General features: G+C 61.0%; 12 protein-coding genes and 2 non-coding genes across 14 annotated transcripts; 6 read left to right on the top strand and 8 right to left on the bottom strand.

Annotated features, from left to right (window-relative positions):
* Positions 1-52: 52 nt before the first annotated feature.
* PAN0_007d3166 (p-loop containing nucleoside triphosphate hydrolase protein) lies at positions 53-2,035 on the bottom strand (the record flags this gene model as incomplete). The annotated part of the gene is made up of 2 exons (XM_014801251.1): positions 53-1,904; positions 1,998-2,035. 2 exons carry the CDS (start codon positions 2,033-2,035, stop codon positions 53-55), a joined length of 1,890 nt encoding a protein of 629 aa, XP_014656737.1.
* A 1,011-nt stretch (positions 2,036-3,046) lies between these two features.
* On the top strand, positions 3,047-3,587 carry PAN0_007c3167 (uncharacterized protein; the record flags this gene model as incomplete). The annotated part of the gene is made up of 2 exons (XM_014801252.1): positions 3,047-3,304; positions 3,381-3,587. 2 exons carry the CDS (start codon positions 3,047-3,049, stop codon positions 3,585-3,587), a joined length of 465 nt encoding a protein of 154 aa, XP_014656738.1.
* Positions 3,588-3,928: 341 nt separating this feature from the next.
* Positions 3,929-4,034, bottom strand: PAN0_t007d0002. Its single transcript has 2 exons — positions 3,997-4,034; positions 3,929-3,968 (listed from the first exon to the last, which is right to left on the bottom strand). It is a non-coding gene; the product is annotated as a tRNA-Leu (tRNA).
* A 206-nt stretch (positions 4,035-4,240) lies between these two features.
* Positions 4,241-5,656, bottom strand: PAN0_007d3168 (uncharacterized protein; the record flags this gene model as incomplete). The annotated part of the gene is made up of 1 exon (XM_014801253.1): positions 4,241-5,656. The coding sequence occupies one exon, from the start codon at positions 5,654-5,656 to the stop codon at positions 4,241-4,243; it is 1,416 nt and encodes a 471-aa protein (XP_014656739.1).
* A 162-nt stretch (positions 5,657-5,818) lies between these two features.
* PAN0_007c3169 (ash2-trithorax family protein) lies at positions 5,819-8,341 on the top strand (the record flags this gene model as incomplete). The annotated part of the gene is made up of 1 exon (XM_014801254.1): positions 5,819-8,341. The coding sequence occupies one exon, from the start codon at positions 5,819-5,821 to the stop codon at positions 8,339-8,341; it is 2,523 nt and encodes an 840-aa protein (XP_014656740.1).
* Positions 8,342-8,750: 409 nt separating this feature from the next.
* PAN0_007d3170 (uncharacterized protein) lies at positions 8,751-9,418 on the bottom strand (the record flags this gene model as incomplete). The annotated part of the gene is made up of 2 exons (XM_014801255.1): positions 8,751-8,875; positions 9,103-9,418. 2 exons carry the CDS (start codon positions 9,416-9,418, stop codon positions 8,751-8,753), a joined length of 441 nt encoding a protein of 146 aa, XP_014656741.1.
* A 1,761-nt stretch (positions 9,419-11,179) lies between these two features.
* Positions 11,180-11,285, top strand: PAN0_t007c0003. The gene is made up of 2 exons: positions 11,180-11,217; positions 11,250-11,285. It is a non-coding gene; the product is annotated as a tRNA-Tyr (tRNA).
* Positions 11,286-11,436: 151 nt separating this feature from the next.
* PAN0_007d3171 (ATP-dependent RNA helicase) lies at positions 11,437-13,038 on the bottom strand (the record flags this gene model as incomplete). The annotated part of the gene is made up of 1 exon (XM_014801256.1): positions 11,437-13,038. The coding sequence occupies one exon, from the start codon at positions 13,036-13,038 to the stop codon at positions 11,437-11,439; it is 1,602 nt and encodes a 533-aa protein (XP_014656742.1).
* A 122-nt stretch (positions 13,039-13,160) lies between these two features.
* On the top strand, positions 13,161-13,898 carry PAN0_007c3172 (uncharacterized protein; the record flags this gene model as incomplete). Its single annotated transcript, XM_014801257.1, has 1 exon — positions 13,161-13,898. One exon carries the CDS (start codon positions 13,161-13,163, stop codon positions 13,896-13,898), a length of 738 nt encoding a protein of 245 aa, XP_014656743.1.
* An 899-nt stretch (positions 13,899-14,797) lies between these two features.
* Positions 14,798-16,153, top strand: PAN0_007c3173 (acyl-CoA dehydrogenase NM domain-like protein; the record flags this gene model as incomplete). Its single annotated transcript, XM_014801258.1, has 1 exon — positions 14,798-16,153. The coding sequence occupies one exon, from the start codon at positions 14,798-14,800 to the stop codon at positions 16,151-16,153; it is 1,356 nt and encodes a 451-aa protein (XP_014656744.1).
* An 87-nt stretch (positions 16,154-16,240) lies between these two features.
* Positions 16,241-17,335, bottom strand: PAN0_007d3174 (uncharacterized protein; the record flags this gene model as incomplete). The annotated part of the gene is made up of 1 exon (XM_014801259.1): positions 16,241-17,335. One exon carries the CDS (start codon positions 17,333-17,335, stop codon positions 16,241-16,243), a length of 1,095 nt encoding a protein of 364 aa, XP_014656745.1.
* A 594-nt stretch (positions 17,336-17,929) lies between these two features.
* PAN0_007d3175 (Williams-Beuren syndrome critical region) lies at positions 17,930-18,571 on the bottom strand (the record flags this gene model as incomplete). The annotated part of the gene is made up of 1 exon (XM_014801260.1): positions 17,930-18,571. One exon carries the CDS (start codon positions 18,569-18,571, stop codon positions 17,930-17,932), a length of 642 nt encoding a protein of 213 aa, XP_014656746.1.
* A 141-nt stretch (positions 18,572-18,712) lies between these two features.
* Positions 18,713-20,115, top strand: PAN0_007c3176 (uncharacterized protein; the record flags this gene model as incomplete). Its single annotated transcript, XM_014801261.1, has 2 exons — positions 18,713-18,962; positions 19,052-20,115. 2 exons carry the CDS (start codon positions 18,713-18,715, stop codon positions 20,113-20,115), a joined length of 1,314 nt encoding a protein of 437 aa, XP_014656747.1.
* Positions 20,116-20,205: 90 nt separating this feature from the next.
* PAN0_007d3177 (uncharacterized protein) lies at positions 20,206-24,153 on the bottom strand (the record flags this gene model as incomplete). The annotated part of the gene is made up of 1 exon (XM_014801262.1): positions 20,206-24,153. One exon carries the CDS (start codon positions 24,151-24,153, stop codon positions 20,206-20,208), a length of 3,948 nt encoding a protein of 1,315 aa, XP_014656748.1.
* Between the last annotated feature and the right edge of the window lie 29 nt (positions 24,154-24,182).

Raw genomic sequence — 24,182 nt, forward strand, 5'->3', positions numbered from 1 at the left:
ATGAACATGCTAAACAGACGACCTTTTGGGGGGAGAAAGCAAAGAAAGACGATTACGCCTTACCCTTGGCAAAGAGCTTGGCACGCTCGATGGCCTCGGCCGAGTTCTTTGCGAGCTTCTTCTTGTAGTCCTGGATCGAGACGTCCTGCGTGGAGAGGTTGACGATCTTGCGGTCCTTGACCTCCCACAGGTCCTGCGCCACCTGGCTGATGAGCCTAAAGTCGTGCGACACGATCACCACGCCGCCCTCGAACTCCTTGATCGCCTGGGCGAGCGCATCGATGGAGCCCATGTCGAGATGGTTCGTCGGCTCGTCGAGCAGCAGGATGTGCGGCTGCTCCATGGCCAGCTGCGAGAACACCACGCGGTTGCGCAGTCCGTCCGAGAGCGTGCGGATCGGCGACGTCTGGTGCGCGCCCGAGAGACCGAATCGGCCGAGCTGCGCACGCCAGAACTGGATCTCCTTTTCGGGGAACTTGTCCTTGTACTTGCTCTCCATGTACTCCAGCGGCGACTTGTCGTACGGCAGCTGGTCCGCAGAGTGCTGCGAGTACTTGCCCAGCTTCAGACCCGCGTGGCGCTGCACCGTGCCCTCGACCGGGTTGAGCGCGCCCGTGATGAGGTTGAGCAGCGTCGACTTGCCCGTGCCGTTCTGGCCCACAATGGCCACGCGCGAGTCCATGTCGATGCCGAAGCTGAGGTCCTTGTAGAGGAAGTCCTCCTTCTTGCCGCTGTACGAGAAGGCGACGTCGCTGAACGCAATGATGGGCGGCGGCATCTTGCGCACGTCCTCAAAGTTGAAGCGCAGCGGCTTGGGCTGCCACACGGCCTCGATCAGGCCCGCCGCCTCCATCTTGTCGATGATCTTCTGCTTCGACTTGGCCTGCTTCACCAGGTTGGCGTACGTACCCGCCGAGGCGATGAACTTCTTGATGTGCGCGATCTCCTCCTGCTGCTTGGCGTACGCCTTCATCTGGTTCGTCTCGTTCTCCTCCTTGGTGCGCACGTAGGTCGAGTAGTTACCACCGTACGTCAGGAACTTCTTCTGCGGCGTGAGGTCGAGGATGTTGGTGCACACCGAGTCCATAAAGTCGGCCGAATGCGACGTGAGCACGAGGATGTGGTTGTAGGTGGAGAGGTACGCCTCGAGCCACACGACGGCTTCGAGGTCGAGATGGTTGGTGGGCTCGTCGAGCAGCAGCAGATGGGGCTTGATGAAGAGCGCCTTGGCGAGCGTCACGCGCATCCTCCAACCACCAGACATGTCCTTGGTGGGCTTCTTCATCATCTCGGGCGAGAATCCGAGACCGTGGAGGATCATGCCGGCCTTGGTCTCAAAGGTGCTGGGGTCGAGCTCCTCGAGCTCCTCGTACTTGAGCTCGAGCGTGACCTCGTCGATCTCGTCGGCGACCGAGAGGTCCTCGATCTCTTTTTCGAGCTTGGCCACCTTCTCCTTGGCGGAGGCGACAATGTAGTCGACGGCGTTCACCTCGGAGGGCTCGGCCTCACCGGAGACGAGGTGGATGTCAATGTGCTCGGGGATCTCGACGTCGCGGCCGGCGAGTGCGGCGAGGAAGGTGGTCTTTCCGGAGCCGTTGTCGCCGAGGAGACCGTAGCGCTGGCCGTAGTTGAGGTTGATGGTGGCGGTGTCGATGAGCAGACGGCCGTGGAAGGACATGGTGAAGTTGTCGATGTGGATGTCGCGGCTCTGCTTGTCCGAGGTGAGGACACCCGAGGCGTTACGCTCAGTGGCGATGGCGAGCTTCTTCATGTTGAGCTCCTCGACCGAGGTGTTGGCCGAGACGTTGGTCATGGGCGTCTCCGAGGTGCCGTTGGTGGTGCCGGACTTGGAGGAGGACTTGGACGACTTTTCGCCCTTGGCAGCGGCCTTGGCGGCCTTTTCGCTGTTGGATGGAGGAAGTGAGAGCTGGGGTCAGTACTGCTATTCATGGTCATAGCTGGGAACGGCCGGCAAGGCGGCAGGAATGGAGACTTACGCCTGACGTTTGGCCTTGGAAGCAGAGACGGGAGGCATGGTGGCGAAGCTAGACGACTAGGATGGAATGCAGACGATGCGAAGGGATGCGCAGCAAAGCAAAAAAGTGCGCCTTAAAGGAGTCGTGGATGGGTTCACGGAGGAGGAAACGACGCAGAAGTAACCTCAATAAATCCGCGGTGCAGTCGACGTCGATGGGGCAAGCCTGCTTGTCCGTTCAAGGAAAAGGAGTGGCTTGTCAAGTCGTCGAGAAGGGGGGAGTGTGCAGTGGAAGACGAGATGTCGCAGCTGCAGGATAAGACGGTGGGGGAGAAGGAGGTGGTGGTTGGCCCTCTGCTGCCGAGTGAAGTGGTTGGAATTGCAGCTGTGCCTGCTGAGCAGTCAATCGAAAGGCGGGCTGAGCAGGCTGGGCTGCTTGGCTGTGGTTCGAGCGTTGCCGACCAGGCAGATCGATTTGTGCAAGTGCGAAATTTTTGACAGTTGTTGGCGGCTGAGCGAGTGCCACTGCGACTTCTGGCGCACACGCAGCAGCAGCGCCTCCCACACTTGGCTCGTGCCAGGCGCGCCGCTCTCCCTGAGAAAATTTTCGAAATTGTGGGTCGTGTTTCTTCGCTTCCAAAAAAAATTCAAAGAGTCGTTGCCGATGCGCCCCATCCTGTGTGGCCACTGCGTGCAAGTCGGCCCGATCAGGCGCTTCGCCGCCACATGACGCACGTTTGCAGAGGTGGCGGTCAAATCATCGACAGAAGTGAAGCTTTCGGTCTAACAAATAGAACAAGTCGACCTGATGCAAGGGCCCTGCTGACCGGCTCCGAGGCGCGCCGACTCGACTTGGCACTTTTTTTGTCTTTGGGCCACTTCTTCTTGCTGCCGCCGACACCACCATCTCTCGACACAGACATTGACACTCGGTCTCACAGTGACTCGATCCGACAAACACGTCGCAGCTGACCTGCCTGCTAAGCATATTGATCTGCCACGCCGGGCCCGCAACTACACGCTCGCACACCAACCCGATCGCAGATTTCTTCGAGCTTCTAACGCGGCACCATGTTCAAGCCAACCCAGGTCGCCTGCTCCAAGGCGAGCCGACTTCCGCTCAACTCCAAGAAGGCGAATCGCGACTTTTACAAGGGCACGCGCACGGGCAACATCATGCGTCGCAAGCGCATTGCTACTGCCGATCCGCAGGGCAACCAGCTGTACGACAAGAACGGCAACGAGCGATACTGGCACCTCAAGACCAAGCGCATCGACGAAGCTCGTCTGCCCAACTACGTCGTACCCCCCGGCCTTGCACAAACAAAGGTACGATCCACACCCTCGAGGTGATTCCGTAAAGTATACCACAGAGGCTGACTATTCCTGTTTGGCGAGCGTTCAGTTGCGACCCTACGTGTTTGCAGGACCAGCCAGCGAAGGCGGTGTATCGAGGAAGGGCAAATTCGGTCTGCCCGAGTATCAGAGGATGGGAGCAGAGGGTTTCGATGGCACCTACTACCGTTCCGTCATCGGCGACATGCTCACGAAGAGAAGGATCAAGGAACAGCAGGAGGAAGATAGGAGGCTCGTCCAAACCAACCGCGACTAAATCTGTCTTGCTCGTATCCCCCTTGCTCGCCATCCCTTGACCCAACCGGCCACACAGCCTCTTCCCCGCTCCGACCGAGCCCCGTCGCTCTCTCCATGTACTTGTATCCGAATCATATCAGCATTCACCCTCTTGCACCTTGTCTTGTCGTAGGGGCCGCTCCATCGCGATATTGCCGCTCCCCTCCCTACAGTGTGCCCACCTCATTCTCCCGACCATTACCGCTTGCTCCAAGCACAATTTTCGCTTCACTTTGCATCCTGCTCATGGTCTAAACAGGCCAAAGAGCGAATAAGGAGGTTGCTGGGTAATGACGACAAAAAGCGACAAAAATAGAATGGTGACAAGAGTGGGATTCGAACCCACGCCCGAAGATAGCAGGTCACTTCCTGAGTACTCAGGATATCTTCCTTAATGCTACGCCTTAGACCACTCGGCCATCTTGCCTTAGATATTGGTTAGGGCTTCTATTGTATATATATTCCCGTTTAGTTAGGAAGGTGCACCTTGGAAGCGTTGACTCGCGGCGACCACGCACCTGGCAAAGGAACAGGGCTAAGCACAGCAACGGCACGGGGTATGAATTGTCAACAGCATCGACAGCAGATAGCGAGTAGGCACGTGAGGATATATGGAATGCAAGCACGCGAGGTCTAGATGACTGCGGGAGTAGGAGTGGTGAGCGCTGCTGCCTCGGCCTGCAGCCGTTCGGCTCTGCGCTCGGCCTGGAGCGCATTGTCGATCGTAGCTTCCAGCTCTGCCCTGCGCATTGCGTTCTTGCGCTCGAAGCCCTGGATGAGCAGACGCACGCTCTCGATCGAAGCGAGCAGCATGTTGCGATCGATTCCAGCTGGTAGTTCATTCGGTCCAGCAGTGTTCTTCACACTCAGGTTCGCACATGCCGTGGCTTCCAGGTTCGGGTGCGGCGAGGAAATCTCTTCTTGCCGAACCTGTTCCGTCGTTTCGTTGGCCAGCTCGTCGTTGGCGTTGTCGAGCGAGGTGCGAGGCCGGGCGAACGAGGAGACGAACATCTTGCTGGGGCTCGAGGCGGGTGTGTGCAGCCGCGCAATGGTGGGGATGAGCTCGTCGTCGTTGTTGATGGCCGCGCCCGTCTTTGTTGGGCTTGCAGCCATGGGCGAGAAAGGATTGGCCATGGCGTCGCTGCCGAGAAGCGGAGTGAAGATGGCACGATTTGCACCGCGTGGACTTGCCGCGTTCGCAGCGCCGAGCAACCGAGCTACTGCGCTCAGGCTCTCCTTGTCGGGACTCGCAGCCACCGTGGACTCCTTGGCGCCAGAGCTGGTTGCAGCGGCAAGTCCAGAAGATGCCTGAACCACTGCTTCCCAGTCGTCGGGGCCATACTGGCGCGAGAGGAAGTCGGACATGAGCTTGAGCTTGCGTCGGAGCGCCTCGACTTCGAGCGTCTTGTCCTCGTTATCGCGCTGCAGACCCTTGAGGATCATCTCCTGCGAGAGGAACTCGCGTTCGAGCTTGACCGCCGCCGCACGTGTGAGTCCCTTTTCTTGTCCAGCGTTGGCATTGCCTGCCTTCGAGGATGGCTTGATGCGATCCTTCTCGGCTTGCAGGTCGCGTTGACACTGGGCTAGCTCCTTTTCGAGCTGAAGGATGCGCTGGTTCTTGAGCTGGACCGTGTCCATGAGCTCATCCACCTGCGCCCATGCTGCCTCCTCGCCGTTCTCGTCTGCATCTTTGTGGTCTTGCATGTCGGTGTGCACGCCGTAGTGGCTGGCGTCGATGTAAATGTCGCCCTGGTCATGGTCAGGAATGGCAGTTGCGGGCCTGGCGTCATGGGTGCTATCCGCTTGGTCATGATCCTCGTCTGCCTCGTCGTGGCGTTCGAGTGCTGCGCTGTTGAGTAGAGGCGAGGTGCCTGCTGTGTTGAGCGATGCGCGTCGGGAGTTGGAGCGGGAGGTGGAGGTGGATGCGGAGGTCGAGGGGGCGAGGTGGACCGATGGATCGGCGGAAGGGAGGATGGAGCTCCTGCGGTGAATGCGTTTGAGCAGCTGTCGACGTGGTGTTTCGGGAGGCGGCAAGCGTTGTGCGTCCATGTTGTAAGAAGTGTGTGATCAGATGAATGATGGATGGTGGGTAAGAGCGAAAGGTGGTGTTGGTCTCTGCTGCTGCGAAAGTAACACTCTCCGCGCTTCGCCCACAGCCCAAAAGTTGAAAGCGCACAACAGCGCCCGAAATTTCGCACCGGGTCGCCAATAATGCGCGATGCGACGCGCTTTTCTCCAGCTGACAACCCAAAAAGTGAGGCAGCAGAGCGCGGAGCTGGCCGTCACGTGGAGCGTCTGTCCGCGGCTGTTGGACTAACTTACCTGGAAGAAGAGGTGGAGAAGCGGACAGCACACACCCACCTTGCTTTCACATCCATCGCATCCTTTGCCACGGCCCGCGCTCATGCCATGGACATAGACAGCCCACGGGCGCCTACTCCACCGCTGCCGCCTGATCTTCCTCAAGCGGACGGCGCTGGCGGCAGCGGCAATGCGCCTCAACACCTCGACGCGCCCGGTGCACCTCATAAGCGCAAGTACGACCATCTGACCCAGCACAACGCCGACTCGTACCCCATACCCAGCGAGCCCTCGTCGCCAGCTCCGCATCCTTCCTCGCCGCCCCCGCCATCCTCGTCCCCTTTCCCCGAGCGCTCCGCCTCGTCCACACCGGCGCCCGCTTCCACCTCCGAGGCACAAAAGGTCTACATCGCTCGCACCGCGCCTCATCTTTTGGGCCGGCCACCAGCACAGCCAGCCTCCAGAACGCCTTCGCTTCCACCCTCTGGACGCTCCAGCCCATCGGACGAAGAGGGACGCTCCACACCGGACGGCACCGCTTCCACCCCGACCGCATCCAATCAGTCGAATCACACCTTGCCCCAGGGCTATCGCGGTCCTGCTCTGCGCAAGAACGATGCCGAGGACTTTGCCCCCGCGCCGCACCTCGCTCCCACCGTCGGCTCTTCCACCTTGTACAACACAGTCAACTTTGCCGTCAATCGCAACGGATGGCGCTATACTGCCGCAGGTCCCGCCAGCCAGCACCTGCCGCACACGCTCTTCAAGACGCTCGAGACGCTGCCCGCCACCGTGCACTGGTGCTGGTCCGATCGCTCCCCTTTCACAAAGATCTCGGCTGCTGCCGACATTGTCTCGACCGACAAGGGCTTCCGCGGCGCACGCACCAACATCGGCGTGCGCCAGGGAGAGTGGTATGCTGAAATCGAGATCCTGCCACCGGAGCACCTCGCTCCGGGCGTCGGCGCCCCTGGTCCGCTGCCTGCGCCCATGAAGGATGGCTCGCACGTCCGTCTCGGCTGGGCACGCCGCGAAGCGCCGCTCAACGCGCCCGTCGGCTTCGACGGCTACTCGTACGGCTTCCGCGACAAGACCGGCGACAAGGTCACGCTCTCCAGGCCTCTGCCGTACGGCCAGCCCTTCAAGGCGGGCGATGTGGTCGGCATGTATATCAAGCTGCCCCAGCCGGCACCGCCTCAGGACGAGAATGACCCGGCCAACATCCGCCGCGAACGCATCCCCATCCGGTACAAGGGCCAGCTCTACTTTGAGAGCCTCGAGTATCCGCGCACGCGCGAGATGGATCAGCTCATGGAACGCAGTCGCAAAGGCAACAGCATCGAAGAAGCACACCAGGGTATCCAGGGCACGGGCGTGTTTGAACCCCTCGACCCCACCAATTCCGCCTCCTCGGAGGCTGTCAATGGTGCCTCCGCGGCGGCTGCGGTCAACGGTGCTGGTGCGTCCGGTGGAGCGAGTGGTTCGGCCAAGGTCAAGAACCGCAAGACCACGGCTGCCAAGGACAAACCGTCCGGGCCTGCAACCCCCTCGCTGCGTCCCGTACCGCGCATCGCCGGCTCCAAGATCGGCTTTGTCGTCAACGGCGTCCCGCAGGGCATCGCTTTTCGCGACCTCTTCGACTTCCGGCCTCTCCGCGTCAAGGGATTCTCCAACCTCAGGCCTGCGACCCTCAAGCCCACCGGACGCGCGGCCAAGCAGGATCCCAAGAAACCCGAGCCCGCCGAGCCAGTGATCAACATCCGCGCGCGCGAAAACGTATTTGACGACGGCGCGCTCGGCTACTTTCCCTTTGTCTCGTGCTACGGCGGTGCACGCGCGCGGCTCATCACTGGCGAGCACGGATTCAAGTTCCCGCCCCCCGCGGACATCGAAGCCGCACTGGAGAATGCATCATCAGCGGGTCCAGGATGGGAGAAGATGGAAGAGTCAGAGGGGGTGGCGAAGTGGAAGCCCCTAGCGGCGCGGTTCGAGGAGCATCTGGCCGAGATGTGGCAGTACGACATGCAGGACGAGGCGAGAGCCCAGGCTGCCGCTGCCAAGCAGGCCGAGGAGAGGGAGAAGCGCAACCATGCAGCAAAAGAACGCTATGCAGCCGCAAAGAAGAAGCACGCCGCCGCACTCGCGCGCAACTCGGCCGCAAGCTCTCCGCACCCAGAGCACGAGCCTGACGCCACGGAGGCGGATACCACCATCACGGACCAGCACGACGCACACATGGACGAGGATGCGTCCGTGTCGGCGCTCGCCACGGTTCCAATGGTGAAGTTCGAGGATTCAAGCGCAGATCGTCCGGTCGAGCAAGTCAACGAGAGTCCAACATCAGCATACATCGCTTCGTCGCCACCCACGACTCCGCCTGTACAACCGGCGCTGCGCGACGACGATGTCGACATGGTCGATTCAGCCCTTTAATCCATCAGCCTCTAAAAGTACAATCGCAAGCAAAGCGAGAATGGACCAGATTCTGTGGATTTCCATCAGACGCACAACAAGAGGAGAATACATCTGAGAAAAGTGGCGGATGGCCATGATGGAAGACAGAACCAGGATCAGGGGGGGACAACATGCGTTATGGGCCAGGCGGGATGTTCGCAGCTGGAGATTGTTCGCTGATGTGTCGGCGCAGTTCTGGCACGAGGTGCTGCTCTTGACAATGTGAGACGAGGTCGCTAGCGTAAGCGTGGCGATGAGCTGATCACATCGGAGCATGAACTGCAGTGGTGACGCGGTCGGCAGCACGATGGCCGACGCGCGCGGGCGGTGAGGGTGAGACCATAAAACTTCAATAAACAGGGGGCTGAGACCAAAGCAGCTTGGTTGCTCAGGTGTTGCCAAACGCGTTGTTGAAGAACGTCTTATGCTGCTTCTTGAGCTTGCGCTGGGTCGATTCCGAGCTCGTCGAGCTCGTCGATGCAGTAGGAGTGAGAGTGTCCATAGAGCCACGTCCTGTTAAAAAAAAGTGCATGGAGTCCCCAACCCACCAAACAATCGTCAGTCATTCCGCACCACTCGTCGAGAAACTGAAGAACAGCGGAAATCAAGGTGGTCGTCTTCACTGTACCTTGATTCCCTCCCACCAAAGCGCGCGTGCCTGCTTGCCATTGATGGTTTTTTCTTCAAGATGATTTGGTGCTCGTCTGCTCAGGAGCGAGGACGAGCGGGCTGGAACATACCCTGGACGGTCTCTAGGCGTGCTTGAACAACGCTTGCGCGCGGGGATCGCTCGAACGGCTGCGCAGGAACCATGTTGAGCTGAGCCTTGCGGCTCGACTTGGTGGGCGAGGGGGGCTCCATGAACATGTGTCCACCGAGCGAAGGCATGCCGCCGAGGGAAGAGAGACCGGAGAACTCAGCCTGGTACGGCTCGTACTCGCGTCGCGTCTTGCGCTTGGGGGCTGCCGTGCTGACGAGCGTCGTCTCGGAACCGTTGGCGTGCTCCATGACCGAAGCGGCGGTGGTGGTCTTGGTCTTGCGGAAGAGCTTGAACATTGTGGTTTTGGGGGTGGAGGATGAGCTGAAAAGCGGGTGCATAAAAGTCGTGGCGCTGGAAGAGCTTGTGCGTGCGGTGGTAGTCAGTTTGAAAGTGTTGGAGACTTTATGTGGAAACTGTGAGTTGAGGGGAAAAGGGCGAGAGGACGACCATGAGGAGGGCCAGGTTTTATAGGTGTTGATGGCAAGTGGCGCAGCGGGTGATGATCGACTGAGCGCTCATAGGATCATGCTGTGAGACCAGTGTAGACGCGCGGATGATCGCGACTGGCTGAGTATGGCATTCCAGCAGGCACGGGGAGGAGCGTGCGATATCGACAGCCACTAGCGGACAAGCACAGCCTGAGACCCTTTTCCGCGGGATGGAGTCACGGACAACTGCACGTCATGAGCGAGTCGGGCACGAGTCACCATCCGTCGCATCAGACGGACATGGCTGAGGCCGGTGCTGTCAATGCACCACGCCCACATGGGCCTTATGCGCAGCCGTCGCGTAGCGCGAGCGAATTACCGCGGACCTGGCGCTGCGGTTTGCAGGTACACCCACTCCGCCGTGCTCTCACGCCTTCCTTCACCGAGTCCGTCCCTCGCTCTCCTCGCTTCCACTCCTCGCCATAGCCCCCGAACAGCCTTCGAGAACGTCGCCTGAAAGAAAGCTTTGCCGAGGTCCGGTGGGATACTACGCACGCCGTACCCATCACCATCCCTGGCGAGACCCTGATCGCGTGCCGACATTGTTAGGCGCGCAAGTACACGCACTCTTGGCTGCGCATGGCGATAGCACAGCTGGGCTTCGCATACTGCCAAGACCACTCTGATCATCGTGATCCCGCAACGTGAGGGGTGCGTGTGGCTTGACCGGTTGGCGGAGACAGAAAAATCCCACTCCCGCTCAGGCACACGCCGCCAACTCAGCCGAGATTGCAATTTTGGTGGTGGCCCGTGGACGTGGCGACCACGGCGACGCAGGGTCCAAGCTGTCCACCGGCATGCTGTGACAGCTGCTCCCGCGCGTGCGTCGACGATCGTCGTGCTTCCCGCGGAGCTCGACCCAGCCCCTCTCGCATCGCCACCTCGTGCCACCTCGCTTCGGCTCCTTGGTCTTCGCCGCCTCTTATCTTTGCCGATCCAACCCTCCTCGCATCCCGTAGCATGCCTATCAACACAGCCACAGAAGAGCGTCGGACAGCATGATCGTGGTCACAAGCGTCGAGCGAAGACGGCATCGCATCTCAAAATCTGTCAGTCAGGACGGAGGTAGCGACGAAAGACGAAAGACGGACATAGGCGACTCGGCGTTGAATGAGATGCCGATGCTGCGCCGCCAAAGCCATCGTGATCCCGAAGGACAGTCACGTCTTGACGAAGCAGCGTGCTGCTCGATGTGACTCTGTTGCCGGTTGTGGGAGAGGCGTGGGGAATGTAGCGGCAAGCGAGACACGAGGGAGCCGACGATACAAAGATGACTCGACGGCGCGACTGATGCACACGCGCGTCATGCAACCCTCCTTTTGTTTGGCGTGACTCCCAGTCTGCACGGCCTCGCTTTCCGTTGGATCCGTCACAGCCGCGCCCTTTCGGCTGTGCAATCAAGCTCGCAATGCACACCTCGCTTCGCTACCACTGGCATGACGAGCGATGGGTGCCGGCGGTATCTTTGCGCCGTCAAGGCCATGCGTTGCGAGCCCCGAAACAGTAAGCCGCAGTGGCTGAGAATGCAGCTTGTATATAATTGCAACTCGTAGCTGCATGTGCATAAAGCCGGACATAGCTCAGTTGGAAGTAGCGATGGTTTGTAATTGGAAACCCTAATCCGGCATTAACGGAAAAGCACCATAGGTCGCCGGTTCGATTCCGGCTGTCCGGACGCTTCTTTTTTTTGATTTTTTCTAGCCTACTTCACCGTACCTTTGAGCCGACCCACCACATTTGCTGCACACAGTACGCTGGACCAGGTGGCTTCGATGATGCGATTGCTGGTATGGTTGCGTACAAATACATATGGAGTGATAATGGGATCAAGCGCTGGAGTTGTCTTTGCGCGCGGCCTTGGCAGCGCGCTTGTCTGCCTTTTGTTTGGCGAGCTTCTTTTCGTAGTTGCGCTGCTGGCGCTCGCCGAATTTTGCGTCGTGCATGGCCATGGTGGCTACGCGCTTTGCTGTTGCGACGGTGTTGAGCTTCTCGAGGATCTTGTCTTCGTCTGCGATGCCCTCGAGCTCGGTGAGCTTGGTGTTGATCTTGGCCTCGATCGAGTGCACCACGTCGATATCGCGCTCGGTGATGAACGAGATGGCAAAGCCGCGCTTGCCATTTCTCGCCGTACGACCCACGCGGTGCACGTAGTCCTGCCATGCCGAGGGCAGATCCCAGTTGACGACCATCTCGACGTCGGGAATGTCGAGACCGCGCGAGCCTACGTCGGTGGCGATGAGCACGGGCACGCGCTGCGCACGGAAGGCCTGCAGGTTGTCGCTGCGTTCCGACTGGCGCAGATGCGAGTGCAGCGACACATTGGGGATGCCCAACTCGCTCAGCATGCCCGATAGCGTGGCGGCGGTCTTGCAGCGTGCGGTGAAGATGATGGTGGCCGGGAGAAAGAGTGCTGCGCCCTCGTCGTCGCTGTCTTCCGAGTCCGAGCCGTGGTGGGCGCGCGGACGCTTGCCCTTCTTGCGGTCGTTCTCGGCGCGTCGTTCACGCTCGGCCTCGCGCTTCGCCTTGAGCTTGCGCACGCGCTCCGAGGACGGCTTGATGGGCGGGTGGCGCATAATGTGGTACAGGTACGGCTCGCGGATGTGCGACGGCACAAACACGTACCGCTGCTCGAGCGTCTCGGGTGTCTTGGTGTCCATCTCGATCTTGCACACCATCGGCGCCAGCTTACCCTCGGGCCGTTTGCTTTTGGCAAACTCCTCCACCTCTGGCGTGAGCGTTGCGGTGAAGAGCAACGTCTGCAGCGTCTTTGGCGACGGCAGCACCGAGTAGAGGTAGTCGAGCTCGGGCTTGAACGTGTCTGTGAGCAGTCGGTCTGCTTCGTCGAGCACGAGGAATCGGCAGCGTCGGAGTCCCCACTCCTCGCCACCTCCGCTGCGCAGATGGTCGACGAGACGACCGGGCGTGGCCACGATGACATGCGGTCGCATGCTGGCGAGCTCGGATGCTTGCTTCATCATGTCCATGCCACCGAGCACGAGCGCGCAGCGAAGACCCATGCGTGCGCCCTCGCCCACTGCGACGAATTGCTCATGCAGCTGAACGCCGAGCTCTCGTGTGGGTGTGAGGATGACAGCGAAGCCGCCGACCATGTCCTTGATGAGTCGGTTGAGGATGGGCAGCGCAAAGCAGAGCGTCTTGCCGGAACCGGTCTGAGCGCCACCGACGAGGTCGCGTCCCTCGAGTACTGATGGGATGGTGAGGCTCTGAATCGGGGTGGGCACCTTGATCTGCAGCGATGCGAGACTGCGGATTAGCATGGGCGAGATGCCGATGGACGAGAAGGAGGTGTGCTTGGGTGGTTCTGATGCGCTCTTGGCGATCTCCTCTACAGCCGAGGTGGATGCCTTGGAGGATGCCATTGTGGATGAGGTTGCGCTGGACGATGCGCCTGTCGCTGCTGGCGGCATGTTGTGCGTGTGTGAGTGTAAGAAGTCGAAGGCGGGGTCAGGGTTTGGCTTTCTCTTTCGCTTGCCACGCGCAGAGAGGCTTTCTCGCCGAAAAAAATCTCGAAAGGTGGCTGCAGACTCGGATGTCGGAAGTCGCGCGTTCCTCCACTCGTAAGTTCCACCCTGCGCAAGGCTTCTCCGCAAGGCTTTCCACCGGCGCTCACACGAACCATGCTCAGCTGGCCATGATCCTGAGCCTGCTCACCGCCTCCTTCGTAGTAGGCGCAGGTGCAGTGGGGCTGGTGTGCCTGGCGCTGGGCCTGCACTCGCTCTCGCACTACATCGAGACGCACGCCGTCCGCGCTCGCGTGCTGGGCCTGCGCGCGCTCGCCTTGACGGCAATCGTGCAGGTGCTTGTCGTCGTTCTCGACAATGTGCCACTGAGCCCGTTGCTGCCGAGCTTGGCTGCGGTCGCACTGCACTACCGCGCGATCTCGCGATCCGAATGGCCTTTCGCGACCACGAGCAGCGCCGGCTCGCGATCGGGAGCACTGGAGGCACTCGTGTCCCTGATCCTACTTCCTCTATCTTCGCACGTCTGGCTGATGCGTAGCCATGCGCTCAGCTTACGCGCGTGGCACAAGCACCGGTACGATACGCTGCACCGGCCCAAGCTGCCTGGCGGGAGGCTGGACTGGGACGTAGACAGCATCGAGCCGCCTGGCACGCGAGAGATGACGCAGCTGCAAGTGTGTGCGCTGCTCGTCGTGTGCGTCTGGTCGATTCCAGTGTATCGATTGGTGGGCAGGATTGCCGCTGCCGAGTGGGGCGGGTCCGGCGGCGGCCTGACTGGCGGCCCTCCGGTGCGGCCCTCGAGATGATGGATGGGCCCGATGCTTTGCCTGCTGTCGGCAATCGGCGGGGTAATCGGGAGCTGTTTTCGTATGCATCTGCTTCGCCTGTATTTTTGGTCGTTAATTTGCGCCCACAAATTTATGCTGTCTTTTTTTTTTTTTTTGTTTCTTTCGAAAGCGTAAGCGCGCCGGCAGGTGTTCGGACGTTTCGGCTGCGTCCGAAGTTAACCCCGCAGCCAATCTCGCCACAAAGGCCGCAAACATGCGGAAATAAACGTCGCCATCGACAAGTTACATCGGCCTAACATTATGCGGCCGACACCTCCCAAGCCACTCCCTACGGACTGCTTGTCTCTAGATCGGCGCCGCTGTGCTACTAGCACACGTTCTGCTGTGCCGTGTATGCTGCTTATATTGCGCTCAAGAGGCAGACAGGACGTCAGTGGCCAGGGAGGCAAAGGCGGTGTCGAGATGCGTCGGTGCGGGGACAAGAGCGGGGATCGGTCGTGAGCTGCGAAAGCTCCGATGCAAGATGCTGCCAAATCGGGGCGGATGGCCGACGCCAGAAGCGCGCCAGGCGCGGGTGCGGCCAAATTGGGTAATTTGCGCGGCTTTGGGCGACGTCCGGCTCAAAGTGCATCTCATCGGTGGACCGGCAAAGCGTGGCCACCACGCTCGTTTGGCCGAAACCAAGAAAGCCTGCTGATGCTGCACGGCGAGGTAGGACTGCAGCCTGACCGACTGCTCGCCACGCCACACTTCCAGTCTGCCCACGAATCGAATCCCGGCTCCCCGCAAAGCAAGCATCTGCCTGCCAACGCTCGCTCGAGCTGCTGCAGATCCGATATATTCTCAACTCTCGTCTTCTCGTCCCACCACCGTTCCTTCCGAACAATCCTCATCCCCGTCCCACCCAACACACAACGATGCTTCGCAACGCTCTCCCCGCTCTGCGCCGCGCTGCAGCCACCGGCTCGCACGCCGCGGCTGTAGCCACCGCCGCCTCGTCCTCGTCGTCTTCGTCGCTCCCATCGTCGTCGCGCACCTACGGAACCACGCCCGACACGGCGCCCGAGCAGTACAAGATGACCAAGTTTAGCAAGTTCAACTGGGAAGACCCCATGGCCATGTTCGAGTCCCAGCTCTCCGAGGACGAAAAGGCCATCGCCCAGACCGCACACGATTTCTGCCAGGAGACGCTCAAGCCCAAGGTCACCGAGATGTACCGCAACGAGTCTTGGGATCCCACCATCCTCCCTTCGCTCGGCGAGCTCGGCTTGCTCGGCGCTACCATCGACGGCTACGGCTGTGCAGGCGTCAACAGCGTCTCGTACGGCCTCATCGCCAGGGAGGTCGAGCGCGTCGACTCGGGCTACCGCTCCATCATGTCCGTCCAGAGCTCGCTCGTCATGGGCCCCATCAACCAGTTCGGAACCGAGGCGCAGAAGGAGAAGTATCTGCCGCGACTTGCCAAGGGTGAGCTCGTCGGCTGCTTCGGTCTCACCGAGCCCAACCACGGCTCCGACCCCAGCTCCATGGAGACCACCGCCACAGACACCGGCGACGGCCACATCATCCTCAACGGCAGCAAGACCTGGATCTCCAACTCGCCCCACGCAGACGTATTCGTCATCTGGGCAAAGTGCAAGTGGGACAACAAGATCCGCGGCTTCATCGTCGAAAAGGGCACCAAGGGCCTCTCGGCGCCCGCCATCAAAAACAAGCTTCAGCTGCGTGCCTCGGTCACCGGCTCCATCTTCATGGAGGACGTCAAGGTGAAGCGCGACGAGTCGTTGCTCCCGCACGCGCGTCCCGGTCTCGGCTCGCCGTTCGAGTGCCTCAACTCGGCGCGCTACGGCATCTCGTGGGGCGCCATGGGCGCGCTCGAGGCCTGCATCGAGGAGGCCCGTCAGTACGCGCTCGACCGTTCGCAGTTCGGCCGCCCCATCGCCGGCTTCCAGCTCATCCAGCAGAAGCTCGCCGACGCCTCGACCGAAGCTGCGCTCGGTCTGCTCTGCAGTCTGCAGCTCGGTCGCATGAAGGACCAGGGCGCCTGGAGCCCCGAGATGGTATCGCTCGCCAAGAGGAACAACTGCGGCAAGGCGTTGCAGCACTCGAGGAGCCTCCTCGACATCTTTGGTGGCAACGCCACCTCGGACGAGTACCACTGCGGTCGCCACGTCCAGAACCTGCAGACCGTCAACACCTACGAGGGCTCGCACATCATCCACACGCTCATCCTCGGCAAGGGCATCACCGGTCTCCAGGCCTTTGCCAACTAGATGCACACCAAACCAAAAATCTGTACAAAAGGCACGAGAACAATGCAGTACAAAACGCATGGAAAAAAAGACAGGAGATTGGCGGGTTTAGTCGACTTTGGGATTGCCCCTGTAGTAGTAGGCGTTGATGAGGGTGAGTGTGAGGCTTGGGATGCTGCCGATCGAGTTGAGGATGGTGAGTGCGAACACGAGGTCTTCGGTTGGGGCGGTTCTAGCCTTTTTGATCCACCCCCATCTGTGCGATGCGAGCTTGGAGGTGGCCTCGTCGACACTGTTGGAATCGAGGCTGCTTTTCCAGGAAAAGTCGCGCAACAGACGGTCGCCTTGGTCGGATTTGGGCGACTCGACGGGGGTTAGCACGGGAAAACCCGGTAGCGAAGCGAGGCGTTGACGAACCAGGCTGTTGGAAGGCGATAGATGGCGCGAGGCGGGCGAGAGGAGACGCGCGTGCTCTTCAAGCGTGCCTAGGTTGGGCCGATGAAGACGCGTCAGCTCGGTCAGGCGGCTGGATGAAGAGCTCGCCGGATGCGAGAGGAATGGCACATGCTCGAGGCTGGTCGAGGTGTCTTTGACCATCTCGCCAAGCGTCACCGTGTTGGGCGACAGCCCACGCCGCGTCAAACCCCCCGTTTTACCGGACCGAGCACGAGCTTGCTTGCCCACATCTTCTGTCGTTGGTGGGGCTACGTTTGGCGACGCGCTTGTAGCATCGGTGGCGATTTGAAAGCACGGCGCCTGAGCTTTGCTCGGCGTGCGATTCTCTACCTCGTCCTGCGTACGGTACGTCTCGAAGGTGCACAGCGTATCGCCCACCTTCGGCAGCGGCTTGTCCTTCAACTCGGCAGCTTTACGCTTGGCATCGTTGAACTTCTTGCGATTGTCGCTGAACGACTTGGCAGCAACGTAGTTCCATCCGGCCGTTTGCATCAACCCTGCCACGCCGATGGACAGAATCACCGGTCGCTTCCAGTCGCTCTCCTCGACAGCCTTCTCCGGGTGGCCCTTTTCGCGGATGGCGGAGAGCACTTTCTCGGCTGCCTCGAGCGTCGAACTCGTCGCACCGGGCACGCGCTTGGTCAGCCGAAGTCGGGGCGCACGCACAGATGGCACAGGCAGTGGTGCCGCTTGTGCAGATACGCCCAGCAGTAGAAGCGACAAGAGACTGAGCAGTGCGAGCTTCATGACCGAGTTCCTCCGTAGCTTCGCGTGACAAGGGATGCGGACAGAAGGGCGCCGTCAATCAAACGAGCAGCTTGCTTTTATATCTTGGGTACCAGGCAGGCGGATCTTCGATTCAAGGTGGGCTTGAAGCTCGGAGCATTGCGAGAGGCTGCGACATGCGCGTGGGCATTGTTCACCCATGGCGCCCCTCGGGGCCAAGGCCGCCAGATCCGCGTTCCGCATGCAACATGAACCGCCCCCAGCGGTGTCTCGGAATGTTTTCGTCCCCTAAACAATGATATGCGCATGCGCCGCAACGCAGATCTTAATCTGATAGGCACAAGCTCATCGCCCGCAGAGTTGATTGCGGAAGCGCTCCCATCTCACGCCTGATTCGCCATGAAAGAAAAAAAAGCGTCCGAGATGAAGTGCGCCCAAGTCCACCCACCTCCTGGCCGCGAACATGCCCGATCACGCCGCGTTGTACCAATGCGAAGCGCAAATGACGGCAGTCGTGCAGAACATGATTGCAGATGCAGGGTGACTGTGTGGTACAAGTACAATGTGGCCGAGATGGTGCAAGTCCCAGGCAGGATGAGGTGAAAGTCGGCGCAATTAGTCGGACCAGTGCACCTGGTTTCTCGCCCACCGATCCGCAACGAGCTTGCGCTTGTGGAACAACAGCCTCTGCTGCTTGTACCTCCTCACGAACGCCGCATCGTCAAGCACACCCTCTGGTGCGGTGCCCGATTCGTCGGTCGGATACGGCAGGCCCTCGACAAAGGCATTGGCGAGCTCCTCGGAGCGGTCATTGAGCTTGCTCGCCGACTGCGTGAGGTTGAAGTGCAGCGCCGACGGATTGAAGCGCTTGTGCGCCTCGGAGAGCTGTGCCTCGCGCTGCGCCCACTCGGATTCGAGCTTCTTGGCGCGCTCGAACAGCTCGAGCGTCTCGTTGCGCAGCTCGTGCAGCGGCGCCTGGCGTTCGAGGTTGCGTTGCGCCTTGGCCTCGTTGGCGCGCAGAAGGTCGGCGTGTGCACGGTACAGCGCCTGTGTCTGAGGCAGGCTGTGGAAGAACGCCTCAAAGAACGCCTGGTCTGGCGAGATGGCGTCGGCGCTGGTCTGGGAAGACGAGGCTGGCGGGGGGTGGAAGTCGTCGGCAGCAAGCGCCTGGAGGTCTTCTCGCGAGAGCAGCGCGGCTGGAGGGAAGGTGGTGGTCAGCCGCGTCTGGAGCGACGACGATGCAGGCGATTCGGTCATGGCGCTGCTATCGAGGCGGCGCAAGGCTGCAGCAAAAGGGATGGCAAAGGATGATGTCGCGATGGTGGGAGTGAGGCAGCCCACAGACTGGCCGTGCGCGATGCATCTCCGAAAGAGTTGTGGAGGGGAATTTGTTCAGAGATGTCAGATCTGCAAGTCAAACAAATTGGCCCCGGCGCTCGAGAGGCTCCAAACCCGGATCGGCAAACAACCGGCTACGGCGGCGCAGTTTTGCTGCTGGAATCGAAAGTCGGGCGGACAGCCGGCTCCTCGCACGGTTACCCCACCAACCACCTCCGCCTGCCCACCTCCTCACACCCACAAGTGCTTTGTCTCTCCAGCTCGCGCACTTCGCACACCAAGACCGTCGTTGCATCATCCCAGCACACAAGTAGAACCCCCCACCTTGGACAGAGGCACCACAACCTGGACCGTTCGCGCGCCACATTGCGTGCTCGCTGTTGGCCATGACGGTCAAAGCGGCGCTGTACAACATCATCTTTGGCGCGGACAAGTCGAATACGCCGTCGACCTCCGCATCGACCTCACCCTTGGCACAGGTGCCGCGCCAAGTGCTCGCCAATCTCACCTCGCATTCGGTGCATGCGCTGCAGAACCTGTGCGACTACCGCGCCAAGCCCGGCTCGGAGCCGTGTCCCGCAGCGATACCTGCGTATCGACGAGCGGCGGTGCTCCTTGCGCTGTTCGCAGGCCGTAACGGAGAGCTGTATGTGATTCTGTCCAAGCGCTCTGCAAGGCTAAGATCGCATGGTGGCGATACCGCGATTCCGGGCGGACGGTTCGAGCCCACAGATCGAGATCTCGAGTTCACCGCCCGCAGAGAGGCGTTCGAGGAGACGGGGCTGCCCATCGATCCGACCAAAGCGGTCAAGCTTTGCGAGCTGCCGCCGTTTTTATCGGCCAACGAGCTGGTGGTGACGCCGTTCGTCATGCTGCTCACCGACCACTCGATCCAGCCGCATCTCAACCCGCAAGAGGTGGATAGCCTCTTTTCGCTACCGCTTGTTTCGTTCCTGTACCACAACCCTCCACGACCGCTGCGACATTCGTTGCATCTGCCACCGAGTCCCGAGCCAGAGGCACTCCGATACATGCCTGAAAACGAGGTGTCGCCCATCTCGGACTGGCATACTTGCCGCGACATCCTGTGGCTCGACAACAACCGCGTGCGCAGACACACGTTCTGGGACGAACGCAATCCCATCCGTGGCCTCACTTCCGACATCCTCATCCTGGCAGCGGCCATTGCGTATGGGGAGAGACCGCTGTTCTCACTCAATAGCCCCGGCCAACCAACGCAGGCCCAGCTCATCACGCTCGCATTCAATAGCCCTCTGGCTGTAAAGAAGTTCAGGGTCAAACCGCGCATGCAGTTCCTCAAGGCGCCCGATCCACAGCGCACCAACGATGAGCTCCAACAGCCGCACGACGAAAGACCCGACTTCCCTCTCGCGCCTCCGCTCGATCCCACCCCGAGCCAAAACCGCCTAGACACAGCTCGCATCACCAAGCCCAAACTCTAGCTGTAGCCCGGCTTTTGCTTTCGTTACATTGTATTTGTGCAGACTTTGACCATGGGAATGTCTAATTGAGTCCTCTTTCTTTTCTGGCGTCTAGCGATTGCGCACGAGGTCGGCGTGGACGAGGTCGAGCTGAAGCGCATCGACGAGTTGGACGCAGTCGTGTGCGTGCGTKCGCACAACCATGTCGGTATCGTTGGCAGCCGCGTAGGCCGCCACCTCGCGCAGACGCGTCGCCAGCCCGACCGGAAACAGCAGGTCCCTCGCACCCAGCCTGGCCTTGTGCGCGCTGCCCGGTTGCGGTTCGCCACGGTCGACCGACGGCAAACTTCCACCACCAGGCAGCCGCAGCGCGGAAAGCCTTTCCACCAGCTGCGCAGGGCCATCAGCCTCGTTGGCCGTCTCGAGCTGGATGCTCGTTCCGCGCACGAGCAGCGTCAGCAGCAGCATCGCAGCTCGCCTCAAGTGCGCCACCTTGGCGTCCACCACCGTGGCACTATCCAGCTTCCGCTGCTCCACCTCCCGCCTTTCAGCCTGTTCATCGTCATCTACATCGCTGACCTTCCTGCCCTGCACGTTGAGCTTGACGGATCCACGCTGGGAGGGTGCGGGGCGATGGACGAGCTCGAACACGACAATGTCGATGCAGATCTGTGCCATCTGCGCCGCGTATCCCTTGGTTGCCATGCTCAGCGGTGCGGCCTCGACAACAGTGCCGAGGATCGAGATGAAGGACGAGCGCAGGACGTTGGGCAGGGCTCGATCGCTCAGTTTGGCTAGTAGAGGTGGTACGACTGCATCCACATGCGCGGGCAGAGCGTCGGCGCATCGCTGGACCACCTGCAGCAGCGCCTCGCCGACGCGCAGACGCTTCTCCACCTCGCGTGCAGGCAGACGCTGCGAGGCCAAGCCATCGTCGCGCCCGATGTAGATGCCCACCAGCCGCGCGATCGTCTGCCCACCCCCGCTCGATGCAAGCGCCGACAGCCCCTGCACCGCATTGAGGTAGAGGTACGACTCTTCGTCCTGCACGGCGTGCAGGAAGATGTCGAGAATCGCAGGCACCAGCGCCGGATCGACGCGCGCCACCGCCTGCCCGCCCTGCTTGGCGTCGTCCGACACGAGACGCCGCAGCAGCACCAGCCCGTGTGCGCGAACAGGCAGGATCGGATCCTGCAAAAGCCTAAGTGCCTCTTGGTAGGTCTCCTGCGCCTGGACGTATTCGAGCGCTTTGGCCGAAGTCTCGCTCGTCGGTTTGGCTTGCGATGGCCCAAGGGATGGTCCACTGCCACGCACAGAGTTGCGTCTCGCGAGAAGAACCAGCTTGGCCTCCTTGGCAAGCGCACGCACCTCGTCCGAACCACTGTCGAGCAGCGCATCGATCTTGTCGAGAATCACGACGAGCATGGGTTGCGTCTCGGTCGACACCGCCGTGTTGGCCTCCAGGAGCGAGAGCAGCAGGCTGAGCGCGGTGGTCACGAGCTCCTCCTCGTCCTCGTCCGCCTCGTCTTCGTCTTCGGCCATCTGCGTCTTGTCTTCTTGCGCTGCGGACGACTCTCGAGCAGAAGCTTCCGCCGCCACATTGAACAGCGACGCAACGCCGGACTGTGCTTGCTGTGGCTTTGCCGAGATGAACGGCATCGACTCTTCCGCTGCGGCCTTGGTCTCTGCCGTGTTGGCCGATCCTGCGGTGGACTGGCCTGTCATCGAGCGCTGGCTGGGGCTGGACAGGGCAAAATCGATAAACGCCAGTGTGGCCTGGGTGTCGCCCTGGAGCAGATCAGCGCCAAACGCATCGAAGAGCTGCAGGATGATTTGCAGGTACAGCACCGAGCGCGTCTCGGAGTGCGGTCCCGCCGCCGTAGCAATGCGTGCTCGCGCCGCCGCCTTTTGCGCCATGTAGATATTCAAGATCAAAGGCAGCGTCAACCTCGCCAGGTCTTTGCGCTCTGCGGTCTTGAGCAGGCGCGCCATTACGCACGGATCCAAATGCAGACCCAGCTTGGTCGCGAGGTCCGGCGCGATCTTGGACAAGTCGACCTCGTCATTGCTGCCGGCGCTGATCTGCTTGGCCAGCGCCGCCAGGCTGAGATCCTTCCACATAGCGGACAAGTCGTGCTCGCCCGATTCGGGCGCTCGTCCGTATCGGATGGCGATGCCATCGGTCTCCTCGCTCCAGAACAGCGATGCGTCTTCGCTGCTGCGACCCTGGAGGGCGTCTGGCGACTGGCTGCCGATGCCGACCTCGGCGGCCTGAATAGCACGCACGAGCGCGCCCGCTCCGTGTTGCGCATCCACCAGCCGGAGCCAGGTCTTCAAGAAGTTACCAACTTCCACCTTGAAATTGTCTCTGTGCCCGCCGGACTCGACGGACCGCACCTTGCCCTTACCCGCCCCGCTCGTCGGCGTGCACAGGAAGTGGTAGAGCGTCAGAAGCTGCGGGAGGACCGGATCGAAGAGCGTGGTGAAAAACGTCGGCGACGGTTCTGAAAACAGCAGAAAGCTGGAGAGCGTCGCCACGGCACGCTCCAACTCGGCTGACGACGTGACGACCACCGACTCGGCCTGTGCGTCTGCAGTGCCACCAGACGCAGATGCTGCGGCGGTGCCCGGAAGCGCCGGGCTGAAGTGTGTATAGATGCGATCCTGCAGCGCACTGGCAAAGAGCGCGGGATGGCGTTCCGAGATGCGCGTGAGGACAAAGCCCGCGGCGCGCATCTGCTCTTGCGGCGGCGGCGTGAGGTTGACGGAAGCATTCGGGTGCGGTGCGAGAACGTCGAGTAGATTGGGCAGGATGATGGGCATGTACACATCGACGGGCATGCCGTGCGGAGGTGTGAGAAGCAGCCGGGCGCACTGCTCGAAGCGCTTGAGCGAGTTGGAGCCGGGCTCCTGGGTGCCTGTATGCGGAGTGGTGCTCTGAGCATCGGCGGCATTGAGCTCGGCCGCCTCTGTCAGATCGCCGGTGCCGAACGTGATGATCAAGAGCGAGCGCACGCCGTCGGGCCTGAGCAGCTGTGCACTCAGCAGGCGCGACGAGATGGCCTTGACGAAAGAGGGCACGCCTAGCTTGGCGTCGGAATGCGAGATGACCGACGAGAGAGCCGACATGGCCGAGTGCGTCGACAAGAATCGCAGCAGCTGGTTGGTTGCCGCTGCGGCTCGTTTCTGAATGGCGTCCTTGACAGATGCAGAGCGCGGCTGCGGTGTTGCATCTGGCAGTGTCGGAGGCAACGGCCCGAAGCCCAGGCGCAGGAGGGAAGAGAGGTAGTCTACGATGCCGACGCGCAGCACCACCGTGACCACGTCAGTCAGCGCCGACGAAGGGCCGCCGGTGGAGTGTGGAGTTGCGACGTCGTTCAATATGGCGATCAAGGCGTCTATCTCGATGGCGAGATCTGTGCGTGCCGTCTCGAAGCCGAGTACGGCGGCGTGGCGCTTGGACGCATCATGCTCGTCGTCGATCTCTTCGAATCGGTTCTGCGAAGAGAGCGGAGGCGCCTTTATCTGGGCTTTGCTGTTGGGAGACAGTGAGAAGAGTGCTCGATCGTACGCTTTGATGCGTGAGCTCAACGCCCATCTTGATACGAGCGACTGGAGCGTAGTGACGAGCTTGACGTCCTTGACGCCGAGACCGACGTCTTCCTTGGGCTGGACGCCCTTTGACTTGATACCTCGACGCTGATCATCCTCAACAGCAACTCTGGATGCAGCATCGCGCTTTTTCTCAACCAAGCATGCGTGGATGTGCGAGAGGAGGTGGAGCGCCAGATCTCCCGTCGCCGTTTCCGGGTCTGGGTGCAGCGGGAAGGCCTCGAGCTCAGTCCAAGCCACGATGGCGCTGCGCACGCGCTCGGCGAGAGTGGCATGCAGCACCGCCTGGTACTCTTCCCTGTGCCTAGCGCCGAGTTTCGTGGTCTTTGTGCCCTTCTGAATACCCAGCTCGTCGTCGAGCGCGCCGGTTAGGATGCGCGATGCGTGCAGCGCGAGGCTCAGGCGGTGTCGATAGGAGGCATCGGAAGCGGAAGCCACGTCGGACATGGTGAGCACTTGTGGCTGCGGCTCATGGC

Source organism: Moesziomyces antarcticus (genome assembly GCF_000747765.1).
Source record: "Moesziomyces antarcticus DNA, scaffold: scaffold_v10007, strain JCM 10317, whole genome shotgun sequence".
Classification (NCBI taxonomy): Eukaryota; Fungi; Basidiomycota; class Ustilaginomycetes; order Ustilaginales; family Ustilaginaceae; genus Moesziomyces; species Moesziomyces antarcticus.